General features: G+C 53.2%; 5 protein-coding genes across 5 annotated transcripts; 4 read left to right on the top strand and 1 right to left on the bottom strand.

Annotated features, from left to right (window-relative positions):
• Positions 1-358: 358 nt before the first annotated feature.
• PtrM4_117290 (uncharacterized protein) lies at positions 359-878 on the top strand (the record flags this gene model as incomplete). Its single annotated transcript, XM_066108261.1, has 2 exons — positions 359-514; positions 573-878. The coding sequence occupies 2 exons, from the start codon at positions 359-361 to the stop codon at positions 876-878; spliced, it is 462 nt and encodes a 153-aa protein (XP_065961446.1).
• A 3,502-nt stretch (positions 879-4,380) lies between these two features.
• On the top strand, positions 4,381-4,566 carry PtrM4_117300 (uncharacterized protein; the record flags this gene model as incomplete). The annotated part of the gene is made up of 1 exon (XM_001935073.2): positions 4,381-4,566. The coding sequence occupies one exon, from the start codon at positions 4,381-4,383 to the stop codon at positions 4,564-4,566; it is 186 nt and encodes a 61-aa protein (XP_001935108.2).
• Positions 4,567-5,600: 1,034 nt separating this feature from the next.
• On the bottom strand, positions 5,601-6,461 carry PtrM4_117310 (PCI multi-domain protein; the record flags this gene model as incomplete). Its single annotated transcript, XM_001935074.2, has 2 exons — positions 5,601-6,172; positions 6,224-6,461. 2 exons carry the CDS (start codon positions 6,459-6,461, stop codon positions 5,601-5,603), a joined length of 810 nt encoding a protein of 269 aa, XP_001935109.1.
• Positions 6,462-7,621: 1,160 nt separating this feature from the next.
• PtrM4_117320 (ZntA, Cation transport ATPase) lies at positions 7,622-11,104 on the top strand (the record flags this gene model as incomplete). The annotated part of the gene is made up of 1 exon (XM_001935075.2): positions 7,622-11,104. The coding sequence occupies one exon, from the start codon at positions 7,622-7,624 to the stop codon at positions 11,102-11,104; it is 3,483 nt and encodes a 1,160-aa protein (XP_001935110.1).
• Positions 11,105-11,651: 547 nt separating this feature from the next.
• PtrM4_117330 (GTPase SAR1 and related small G protein) lies at positions 11,652-12,882 on the top strand (the record flags this gene model as incomplete). Its single annotated transcript, XM_066108262.1, has 5 exons — positions 11,652-11,711; positions 11,765-11,829; positions 11,901-11,935; positions 11,988-12,804; positions 12,852-12,882. The coding sequence occupies 5 exons, from the start codon at positions 11,652-11,654 to the stop codon at positions 12,880-12,882; spliced, it is 1,008 nt and encodes a 335-aa protein (XP_065961447.1).
• Between the last annotated feature and the right edge of the window lie 88 nt (positions 12,883-12,970).

The raw sequence follows: 12,970 nt of genomic DNA on the forward strand, positions 1-12,970 counted from the left end.
TGACCACCACCGCTGTTTGCTAGCTCGCTCACTCAAATTGCGCACAATTACTTACTTTGTTTCGAATCTTCTACAATCTCCCGTCACCGTCTTCTCCAGTTACATCGAGAACTCGGGAGCGTCATGGAAGGCTCAAACGTATTCACAGCCGGTCATTCTGCGACAAACCAGCCCCGCGACGACGGCCCTGCGGCTCGGACTGGTGTCACAGCTGAAGAAAATACCAAGATGAAAGACCCTGCCGCGTCCATTGCCACCAGCCTCCAAATCATCACGATGATGCCCCCCGAACAAAGACCCCACCACTCCAACTGCCACCGCCAGTGAATGCTCCACCGGACAGCTTCATGAGAACCCCATGGCCAAAGACCCTACCTCACCTGATGCAACAGCCTCGACCACCCGTAACCGCCACAAACTGAGTGCCGAAAAAGTCCTAGAGTACTTCTCGCGCTTCATCAAGGCCAACGTCGGTCCTCCCCCGCATCCCCGCTTTTATTGCCAGAGATCGCCGGTCCATACGCCCCTGCATGAGCGAGGCTCGTTTCCGAACGTCTGACGGCGCCATCCAGCCATTCTTTCGAGATTTTGTGGACCAACAACAATCGTTTGAAGACCGTCTAACTGAGGTGGACATACGCGCCTTGGTATTCTGGATCTATCTCAAGTACAACAACATCGTTGGCAACGCACAGGTCATAGACAGTCGGTCCTACAAGTTGGCGGTCATGGTCAATGTCGTTGTCACCCAGAAGATGAGTCTTCCCGCCCGGCTCGCCACTGGTTACATGGAGGAGTGGGTCGCAACGCTCTCAAAGACCATGCTCGCTGTCCAGGATCCTTGGTTCGATGTGAACCATGTCAGAGGGGGGGATTGACTGTGTCCTAGAATCAGCAATGATGAGTATCGTCGGCCTTGGAGTTGGAGATAGATCATCTTTACCCGTTAGGTGGATCGTCGGCTGCCATGTCCTCCGGTTGTTCAAGGGACGGGACATGCCTGTATCATTATTGATTGAAAAGGATATTCATGGTGGAAGTATGTCACTCCACGACGACCACTTTTACCTCTGGGCGAATATCATGGACGTGGTGTGCGGAGGCGAGTACGTCGATGTCTACGCCATGGAGATTACGGAGTTGCTTGTTAAGACGCCGCTTCCTTCATGCTTTCCTAGAGAATTGCGTGAACACATAACTGGACTCTAGTATGCCATGGTGTACACAGAGTGTGGAGGACTACGACCACGAAAAGACCGGCAACGATTCTACAAGACAGACCAGGCTTTGACACGACAGCAAAATTATAGAAGACCCAACAATGAAATTGTATCTTCTATATCTATCTGCCTCGAAGTTTTCTGGGTTGGATTAGTAGATCCCAGATCCAACCAACCCGTCAATCTCTCATGTCTCCTATTATGATAGAAACAATATCTAGTCAGCGAGTAACAGCGCGCTTGAGACACATATAACTACAAAGCTTGGAATAGCCGCCGTAGGAGTAAAGTGGCCTAGTTCAACATGTACAAGATACAGCCATATCCCTGGCACATGCCATTACCAACCATCCGGACTCTTAACTAAGGATATCCTGGCAACCTGGCGGCGCACATCCGGAATAGATAGACAGCGCACACTTAACGGCAAGTCGTGATCTGGTATAATCCGGTCGCTGTTAGCCCCGTATCCCCAGATACTTAGCACTAGCCTTTGGCACGGCATGCTGTATCCGTGCGCTATGCTACCGTCGTCCTGGATGTGAGGCTGACAGCTGTGGTAGTGAAATATCAAGGCTGTCTAACAGACGAGTCCCTAGGTATATACTTAATCGTGGCTATAAACCATGTGCACTATCATCGGCACACTCCGGACCACATCCGGGGTCCGAGTAAGTGTCCGCCTTGGAACTACTCTATTTCGAACGGAAATCGCCCCTGATTGATGGCGGCTCCTGGACTCCAACGAGGAGGAAGACGGTGGCAATTGAGCAATGAGCTACGAGGTAAGACAATTTGGGTGAGCCGTCAGCTTTGGAGGTTTGAGATGATGGTGTTATGTAAGAGCATGGCTGGGTGAGACGATTGATGCATACACGGCACGTGACCGAAAAGCCTACGCGGCCGGCTTGGAGGCCAGGGCATCCCCACCCTGGACACTCGCATCGACGGTGGGCGCTCCAAGCACTTGCAGAAGAAAGTTTGCACGCCGTTTCCACCCCTGCATTGCTAGCGATTTGGAGCACCAGGCAAAGAAAGCAGTCGCCGGCAACAGCGCAAGCACGGAAAGCAGCAGCAGGGATGGAAGACTGTAGGACGGCGAGCTGGGCCAGTCGTTCTTCGTGCATGCTTCGTCCCGCGGGATCCATGTTCGAGGTCTGCGGGCCCGGATATTCGGCGGACCTATTGATCTTTCATGCGCTGCGTTACAAGTCATCGTGTGTTGGGTACACGGAGGCAGGCTTTTGTAGCTGACTGACAGCGAAGAGGACGGCCTGTTTGGCGGTTTGGGGCGCTTGTCAAGGTCAAGACTATGCGAGGATGGCCAAGTTAAGTAATGGCTAGATGGCGTGGCCGAGGTCTGGTGCAGTGGCAGAAACTGGGGATCGTCGGTGTGAAAATGGGCTTTGCATGGCGGCTTCAGGGTCTGGTCCCTGCTGCCAACAGGTGTGGCATCTGTGAGGCTCCAGAATAATGAGCGAGGCCTAAAGGCGCATGTGCTGGCGGTGAGGGCCCTGGAAGGCAGCGTGTGAGAGAGCGAATCGAGCTTATATGCATGCCCCCCTTTGACTTTTGATTCCCGTCTTATATTTTCGCCCTGCCTGCTGCTCGCCCTCACCCTCGCCTCGCCTCGCCTCGCCTCGCCCATCCCCTTCGTTGGCGTGTTCCGGCTAACTGCAGCACCTTGGTCTCCGACTCCGTGCCGTATTCTCGTCAGAAACGCCATCTGCACCCTTATTCCGACCAAATTTCCCATCAAAACCACGCGGCCTTGATCTCCTACCCCATTCTGGATCTGCATAATAGCCCAGACGGCCAGCAGTCTCCGGCCTGTTTTGCTCCCACGCATTTGCAAATCACCATCCACCGGAGTCCCCAAGCGCAAGGCCAGCAAAGTCACCTGTCAGGTACCCGGGTACATCATTTCCCACACCGGTCTGACACTAGTGGGAGAGCTAGAGCGGCGCGGAAACGTGAGCAGAGAGGCAAAACAGCGGTCACGCCCGAGGTCAGCAAACCGACACACAGCACACCTAGGCCGACTCCTGAGCAACGACTAGAGTCAGGTAGAAGGAGCGGGTGAACTGGTCACATTTCGGCAACCACGCTTCCCTTTGACACCTTCACCACCACCACCGCCGCCGCCGCTTTCACATCTTGTTCAAACGACGCGCAAGCTACGAGCGATCGCGGAAAACGCAGCATTCACGCCTTTTCTTTGCGGCCACCACCACTCAACCAACCGCACCACGAACAAGAAACCGCGGAATCGCCACCCAGCATACACATACCTCTTTGAGTCATGCATCGCAAAAACCCCATCAGCGTGCTTGTCTACAACACACTCTTCCCAACGCCATCCCCTACAGACCCGCCGTCCTTCTCGGCCCACCTCTCCAAGAACCTGGTTGGCGAAGTTCGCATCGAAACCGCAAACTTCTACGGCTCCCTCGACACAATTGAAGCACGGTACCCCGGCCTCAACTACGCCTTCCAACCGCACCGGAAACGGCTGGGCCGGTTCCCCCACCACAAGCGGCTGTTTGAGGCATTTGACCGGCTAGGCCTGACGGAAGCCGAGATCCAGGGCTTCTGCAGATGGGAAGGCACGCTCTGGGCGCGGGAGCGATACGAGCGCGACGAAGGCGTACGGGTAGTCGACACAACGGGCGTCGAAATCGGAGCATGGGTCGACAGCCGAAGACAGTATTCACGGCATGCCAGCACGGCGGTCGGGATAAACGTGAAGACGGATATCGAAGTTGAAATCGAAGAACTGGAGAACCCCTCATCATCTTCATCGCACCACAACAACCACAACCACAACCACAACCACAATAACACGCACAATAATCATAATACCACCTCAAACGCCACAACCTCCTCCTCCACAACAACACCATCATCATCAGCGCCTCCACTCCGCCCCCAACACCCCTCACACACCATCACACCCCCCGCCCTCCCCCCACACAACAACCTTGACACAGAAATGCCCGACTCATCCTCAGACTCACCTTCAGACTCTGAATCCACAACCACGACCTCCTCGACCTCATCGCGCACCCACCACCTCAGCAGCTCCGTCGGCTTCAGCCTCAACGCGCGCCTGTTCCATGCCGCCGCCCTCCGCGAAGCCTCGGGCTCGACAAACATTCCCATGGACCCGGAGTGGGAGCAATACCTCAAGGAAGCGTCGGAGCGCGGCGAACTCAACATCGATGCTACGCGTGAGGCACTGCGGAGCATGGCTGGGCACATTGCGCAGATCCATCAGAGTAGTGTTGAGGCGGAGGGGAGTGAGGCTGTGCCGCAGACTTTTCAGGCACCTGCTGCGCCTGCTTAGGCCTGCGTTCAGCGGATATGATGAGATGAGGAGGGTGGAGTAAGGGATCATGCTGGTTTGCTCGCTCTTATCCTGAATTTGGCGTGTGGGTTTTTGCACCTGTCGTGTGTGTTGCGAACCGGGAAACGAACAGTTGGCGATGGAGCGGAACACGTTTTTTTTATTGCGCTATTGATAAGAAACATGACTGACTGCATTCTATTTCATTTTCAATTTCCTCTTCCCAATTATCTCCATTACTCTTATGCCTGTTTTCTCTCTCTGGTTGCTTCGTTCTCTACTTTAGTTCTTCATCCCCCCTTGTTCGGCTGTTGCTTTTTCTTTGTTGTTCGCAAATGCACTGCATGGCGTTGTATGTCCTTTTCTTGCCTTTCCCCCCTTTTCCCTCTCCTCCTTTCGCCTTCTTGTCAGGAGGTAGAATGAAAGGGGGTTAGTTCAACATTACTGCCACGTTGCTTTTTGGCCCTCTGTTTGGCGAAATCGAGAGCTAGCGAGCGAGCGAGATATACCCCAGATATGACATCGGCTGGGGGAAGGAGGAGGATATTGTTCTCGCCTGCTTTTTCAGGGAAGGAAGGGGGGTGGGGAGGCAATGGCGAATGGGTTGGTATTCCTTTTTTCTTTTCACTTTGACCACATAGATCTGCACAGGGAGTTTTATCTTCAATATATGAGCGAGCAATCAATGGAGAGAGAGAGAGAGATGTGGAAATGATTGGAATAGCATGGTATGGCATATAGTCGTAATTGATTCACGTTTACAAGTTCATAAACCTGTCTTGTGTCTTCGTTGTGATGCCTTGAATTGGCAGACATTAGGCAAGGGTGTGGCTCTTGCTCCAACCACCCTGGTCTTCATCTTTAGAGTCGAATGCAGCTAGTCATGCTTGCACAATGCCCTCCTTGACTCCTCAATCCTTCGAGCATCTTCCTGTCCGCAATTGGACTATGCATGCCGCTAGACCTTGTGCGGTCTGCATAACTTGCTCTTTGGCACATATGTTGTAGCCTGGCGTGCTATGCGGAATTCAACTCTATCGTCTTCCGAGGTTGCCAAAGCCAAAGCTGCCAGGAACCCTCTTGGTGCCCCTTGTAGTTCTACTACTACCACCCTCATCGTCAATGTCCATAGCGTCATCGCCACCCATACCCGTGACAGTTCGTTTGCCATTATTCTTCTCGTCGTTGGCCTGCATGGCTGCTTCAAGTGCACGCTCCTTCTTCCGACGCAGCTTTTCTCGGTCTAGCGCTTCCTTCTTGACCTTTGCAACCTGCGCCTCTAGGTCTGCTAGGGCGGACCCGCAGCGATCTGACCATAAGGAGAGGGTGTCTTGGAGGGACGGAAGGGAACCTGGGGCGAGGTCGCGTAGTGGAGAAATGGAGGTGACGGAGACGAGCGAGTGCGCGGGGTCGAGGGTGGCGGTGATGAGACCGGAATAGATGGCGGTAGTGATGAGTTCCTCGAGAGCGCGGGGGGTAGGCAGCTCAAGCGCCGTCATGAGGTGTTTGTACGTCAGAGTTTCGTGCGAATGCGAGAGTGGTAGTAATGAGAGAAGGAGGAGCTTCTGATGCTGCTGTGCTGAGAGCTTTGGTAGGTTTGGTTGCGCTGGAGGTCATTAGCAAGATGCAATCATATGTGAAGCTGTTCTTTCCATACCCTTGTAGTCCGCCCATGTTCCCCAGGCGAAGATTTCGAGAAGTGTAAGATGCGAACTATACTCTTCTGAATTCCTCAAGTTCTGGATATTTGGTGTCTGTAGCAATTCGGCGAATACATATGTGTTTGGCGCACTGGTGGCTTGCACGATCAAGTCGGAAGCTGCGCGTGGAGAAGTTGCCGACTTGCTGAGGGCGAGGAAGGGCTCGAGCGCGTTGAGGGCCTTGGTCTGCTCCATTTTGGTTGATTTTGGTGTATATAATCAACCGGAGACGTAGAAGATCAACTTGGAATGATGTTGGCTGATTGTGGTAGGCAGCTACGTACTTGAGGTACAGTCTTGGCGGTCGCGGTCGCGATTGCCCCGCCGCGGTCAACCCCCACCACGCCGTAACTACGGCGTGGACGCTACTTGGGGCACGAGAGCCCTTTCACTTCCCGTGAGTCCCGTCTACTTAATTTCAAAGGCTTCACAGTTGTCGGGCATGGCACCCGAAATAGGCACTTGACAGCACTTTGTTTGGATTGCGAAATTCGCGATATTAGTGCCCAGTGTCTTAGCCGGTCGATCAAACAATGAGTTCGCGCTTAGAAATACGATTAATGTCTTGGTCCCATCAGCACCATTGCGCAGCATGTATAAGTTGATAAGATGTATGCATTCCCATGGTTTGGTGGCTGCTGATGGGGCGCCTGTCAGGCCTTCCTTTGCGACAACGATGCAATTCACCATTGTCTACTTATATGTTTCGATAGCTTGGTATACAGCTCGGGACACCTGAGGCTCCACATGTCGCACCTAAGCATCAGGCAGGTGTTTTGGAGTCCGTCCGTCGCGTTTCAGTACGCCAAGAGGAAACACAATCGCATCTGACACGCGAAACTTCATAGATAATGACAAAGGCCTCACCTCACGTTTAGGTATTTCATAAGCCTCGTTTGGCACTCTCTAGACAGACAGTGCTTTGCGCCTGTCTTACAGCGCATCTACTCGTGACAGCTTGTCATCGACTTCGGGGACTTTGCCACAACTTGTCCACCTTCCTCAGCTTACGCACCCGGTCTAGCTTGTTTTCGACGACCCGCTGCGCTGGGCTTTATTGAGCAATCAGCCCCGGAAGCCTGTGGCTGCCGCAAGTCCACTCATCTATCGACATATTAATAACCTCGCCATCTTGCACTATCGGAAGCTGGCCTTCTTTGCTTCCTTTCGTAGCCTTTGTTTTCGCGACCGCCGTGTAATTCTCGGTCCGGAGCTTTTGTTCCCAGCCGCCCGAGTTTCCAGTCCGGAACTGCCTCCATCGATCGCCCCACGCTGACATCTTTGGGCGAGCACTGGTACGTTGTGGTTGCAATCATACCGAGATTAAGAGCACTCCGGAGCGCTCTTAAGCCAGCATGGCTCCCCCAACTACCACCACGACGGCGCATATGGCGACAACAACGCTCAAAGTCGAGGGCATGACATGCGGCGCATGCACATCCGCCATCGAGTCGGGATTCCAGGGCGTCAAGGGAGTCGGGAACGTGTCGATAAGCCTGGTCATGGAAAGGGCCGTCGTGCAACATGATCCCGATCTGATCACAGCAGATGAGGTCAGGGAAATCATTGAAGACAGGGGCTTCGATGCCGAAGTGCTATCGTCAGATCTCCCATTGCCACATCCGGACGACCACTTCCTGAGCGACTCGGAGGATGAGGAGGAAACTATTGGAAGCATCGCGACAACAACACTCTCCGTTGGCGGCATGACATGCGGTGCATGCACTTCCGCCGTGGAGGGCGCCTTCAAGGACGTAGCTGGACTAAAGTCATTCAGCATATCGCTACTCTCGGAACGCGCTGTAATCGAGCATGACACAACCATCATAACGGCGGAACAACTGGCTGAGACAATAGAAGACGTTGGTTTTGACGCAAAGGTGCTGGATACCGCGGTCGCGACAACAGGGCCCAAGAAGAGCAAGAGCCGGAAACAACAAAAGACAATGACCACTACCGTCGCTGTTGAAGGCATGACTTGTGGCGCATGCACATCCGCCATTGAAAGTGGCTTCAAAGACGTCGACGGTGTATACCAATTCAACATCAGCCTACTCGCCAATCGCGCTGTGCTTGTCCATGACCCCGCTAAGCTGACCGAAGACCAAATCGTGGAGATTATCGAGGATCGGGGTTTTGACGCCAAAGTACTATCGTCCGTAGACGGCAACATTCAACATTTATCAGCAAACAATGCTCCCGTGCAGCTCAAGATCTATGGACTCCCCAATGAGAACGCTGCCGCAGAACTCGAAGGGCTATTGAGGAAACGACCAGGAATCACATCTGCAACCGTCAAGTTCAGCAACTCAAGAGCCACCATCCAGCGGGAACCTCAAATCATCGGTCTTCGCGCTATTGTGGAGGCCGTAGAAGCAGCCGGATACAACGCTCTTGTGGCTGATTCGGAGGACAACGACGCCCAACTCGAATCACTTGCAAAGACAAAAGAGATCCAGGAATGGAGGCGAGCCGTCGTCTTCTCCGCATGGTTCGCAGTGCCTGTGTTCCTGACCAGCATGTTTATCCCCATGTTTCTGCCATTCCTCAACTATGGCGGTATCCGTATCATACCCGGTCTCTATCTCGGCGACGTCATCTGCTTCTTCCTTACCATTCCAGTTCAATTCGGCATCGGAAAGCGCTTCTACGTATCTGCCTACAAGTCGTTGAGCCACGGCGCACCCACTATGGATGTTCTCGTAGTTCTCGGTACCTCCTCTGCATTCTTCTTCAGCGTCTTCTCGATGCTCGTCTCCCTACTCGTCTCTCCGCACACCAAACCGACCACACTATTCGATACCAGCACCATGTTGATTACCTTTATCAGCTTGGGCCGTTACCTTGAGAACAAAGCAAAGGGTCAGACCTCCAAAGCACTGTCCAACCTCATGTCACTAGCTCCATCAATGACTACTATCTACGCCGACCCCATCGCCGCTGCGAAAGCTGCCGAGGGCTGGGATGTCGCCGAAGAGAAGCTGGATCGCAAGTCCATTGATGGGAACGCTGTCGAAGAGCGGGTCATTTCTACTGAGCTCATTGAAGTTGGCGACGTTGTCATCCTTCGACCTGGTGACAAGCTTCCAGCCGACGGCACAGTAACTCGTGGAGAGTCATACCTCAACGAGAGCATGGTCACTGGCGAAGCTATGCCGATTCTGAAGAAGAAGGGCTCACTTGTCATGGCCGGAACCGTCAACGGCGCTGGTCGTTTGGAATTTGTTGTCACCCGAGCTGGCCGCGATACTCAGCTCAGCCAAATTGTCCGCCTTGTCCAAGAAGCTCAAACTAGCCGCGCTCCAATTCAACGACTTGCGGATACAGTTGCCGGCTACTTCGTTCCCATCATCATCACTCTTGGTCTCGCCACGTTCATTGGCTGGATGGTCCTAAGTCACATCCTTCCCTACCCACCCAAGGTCTTCCTTGACCACGCTAGCGGCGGCAAGTTCATGGTGTGCATCAAGCTATGTATCGCTGTCATTGTCTTTGCCTGCCCATGTGCTCTCGGTCTTGCCACCCCAACAGCTGTCATGGTTGGTACTGGTGTCGGTGCTGAGCAAGGTATCCTCGTCAAGGGCGGTGCCGCCTTGGAGACTGCAACCAAGATTAACCACGTCATCTTTGACAAAACTGGTACTCTTACCGTTGGCAAGATGAGTGTCTCCAAGGCCGACATCCAGGGCGAATGGGCAAAGGGCGAGAAGAAGAAACTCTGGTGGACCCTTATTGGACTTGCTGAAATGGGCTCTGAGCATCCCATTGCCAAGGCTATCGTTCTATCTGCAAAGGACCACCTTCGATTGGGACCTGATGGTAGCTTCGATGGCGCTGTGGGTGACTTCGAAGCCATTGTCGGAAAGGGTATTACTGCAACTGTCGAGGCAGCCATGTCTCGCGAGCGCACTCGTTACAAGGTTCTCATCGGCAACACCACCTTCCTGACATCAGAAGGTGTCAACGTCCCGCACTTTGTAGAAGAAACGTCCGCATCCACAAATGCCAACTCACGAGGACGCTCTGCTGGTATCACTACCATCCACACTGCCATTGGCAACACCTACACCGGTACATTGAGCCTCTCCGATACCATTAAGCCCTCGGCCCGCGCTGCAGTACTTGCTCTCTCTCGTCTTGGCATATCATCCTCCATCGTTACCGGAGACACATCAGCTTCCGCTCTTGTCGTCGCAGCAGCAGTTGGTATTGATGCAGCTGATGTTCACGCCTCATCCACTCCTGCAGACAAGAAAGCCATGGTTGAAGATCTCCAGTCTCGTGGTATGGTCGTTGGTATGGTCGGTGACGGTATTAACGACTCTCCCGCTCTCGCCGCTGCAGACATCGGCATTGCCCTATCAAGTGGTACAGATGTCGCCATGGAAGCGGCCTCTATCGTCCTAATGACCAACACTGACCTTCTCGCAATTCCCGCCTCGCTCGTCCTCAGCCGCGCAATCTTTTTCCGTATCAAACTCAATCTCGCCTGGGCCTGCATGTACAACTTCGTCGGACTCCCCTTTGCAATGGGTTTCTTCCTGCCCTGGGGCCTTTCGTTGCATCCCATGGCTGCGGGTGCTGCCATGGCATGCTCTTCCGTCAGCGTCGTTGCTAGCTCTCTGCACCTCAAGTTCTGGACCAGACCTAGCTGGATGAAGGTTAGTGTACTGGACCCTAATGCACCCATCGACGACAGGGAAGCGGAGATGGAAAAACTGGGCGGCAAGGGCATGTTCAGCACTATCAAGGATTGGGTTAGTGATGCGTGGGCGGCCAGGAAGAGGAATAAGGAAGAGACTAGTTACATGCCGCTCAGGGATATGGGAGACCACTGAAACAGGTGGTTGTCATGATTTTGTTGTTATTCCTGTTGGTAAAGCGTTTGGATACCACAATTTCCTTGTCTGTTGACATGTCGCTGTTATTGTTAGTCTCCTGTCGATCTTCTTGTATAGCTCTTGGTTCGCATTTTTCTAGTTGACGAAATTCACATGTCAATACCTCCTGACCTTCATGCCGGTATGTGCCCCTTTTTGTAATTTCGGGTTTTTTTGGTCACCAAAAGCATAGTTATGCAACAGTAAGTTTGATATGCAAGAAGGCGAGGACTGCAAATCGGCAACCCATGTCTTGCCGAACAAATGTGGTAGGTTGTTCGTGTGCGCGTGATTGACGTCGCGGGCCGCGGCCAGGGTCCGCCAAATAGCGTCACAAAGATAAGCCAAGATGTACAACACAACACCGCAACATTATCTGCCGTTGCACAACTTCTGACTCTGTTTACGCTGCGTAGCTTTTAGCAGTATTCGCAAGACAGATGCGACCGTGAACCCCACCGGAAGATTATCGCCGCGTACCCCCCAAACGAGGAAGACGGTCAAAATGGGGCGGAATCGAGCCGTTTCGAATGCGTCGACGAGGAGCGGTGAGCCGCCTTTACAAGTAGGTATGGACAAGATATGAGCTTTGCGGTGCAGTGCTGACACCAGCTCTAGGAGCTGGGCAGCATGTATGATTACCTGGCCAAAGTGGTACTCTTAGGACCTAGTGGAGCAGGCAAGTAAGTTCCAGCGACGATAAGGCACAGCACGTGTCTATACTGCCGGCGCAAACGAGTAACAAGATTTGTAGGTCTTGCCTCCTCCATCGCTTCGTAAAGTCGGAATGTATATACCTCTCTACCTTCGACCACCAGACGCCTGACTAATACACCTCCAGGGCGCGTCCTCTCGAGTCAAACCATTGGCGTAGAATTCTCCTCCAAAATCGTCCACATCGCCGATCGCCGTCGCTCTCCTTTATCGTCTAGCTCGCGCAAAAGAATAAAACTGCAACTCTGGGATACAGCAGGTACAGAACGATTTCGCTCAGTGTCGCGATCCTACTACCGCGGCGCAGCTGGCGCAATACTGGTATACGATGTGAGTAGCTGGCGCAGCTTCGAGCAATTGCGAACCTTTCTCGACGACGCAAGAGCACTGGCGGGTCCAGATATCACCATCATACTCGCCGGCAACAAGAACGATGTCGAAGGAGAGGGGAACGGTGTGCCAGTACAAGGAGGGGTAAGTGGGGGCAGTCATAGTGGTGGGTACACGAGTTATAGCTATGGCAGTACTCCCGGCTCAGAAAGCGGGCTTTCGCCGCCTACGCCAGGGTCGCTATCAAGTCGCACGGCAAGTCTAAACGCCAATCTACACGCGTCCTATACCATTGCGCCAGAGGGTCGCGAAGTCCCAGCCGAAACGGCATCTAGGTGGGCGAGTCAGAATGGGATTCCGGTTGCGGTGGAGGTCTCGGCGCTCAATGGGGAGAATGTCGAAGAGCTGTTTAACAGGCTAGCACGAATGATCCTCACAAAGATTGAACTGGGCGAGATTGATCCAGACAATCCGGCTAGTGGTATACAATACGGCGATTTGGGGTGGGATGACGGTGGTGGCAGTGTCAAGAGTGGGTTTGGCGATGAAGGCGTGAGGTATCGCAGAAGAGGCAAGAAGACGGGTGGATTGAGTGAGTGGGAAGATGTGTTTAGGTTAGGTGGCCCGAGGCGGAGAGGTGGGTGTTGTTGATGCCTTGAAGTGTTGATCTTTTTATTGTCGATCGGTTTTAATGAGCGTTTGATATCTTGGTCATTTATTTTGCACATGTAGCGTACATACCCCAGAGTCTTTTCGGTTCATAGATGGGAGAGTAATTGG

This window comes from Pyrenophora tritici-repentis, chromosome 6 (genome assembly GCF_003171515.1).
Source record: "Pyrenophora tritici-repentis strain M4 chromosome 6, whole genome shotgun sequence".
Taxonomy (NCBI): Eukaryota; Fungi; Ascomycota; class Dothideomycetes; order Pleosporales; family Pleosporaceae; genus Pyrenophora; species Pyrenophora tritici-repentis.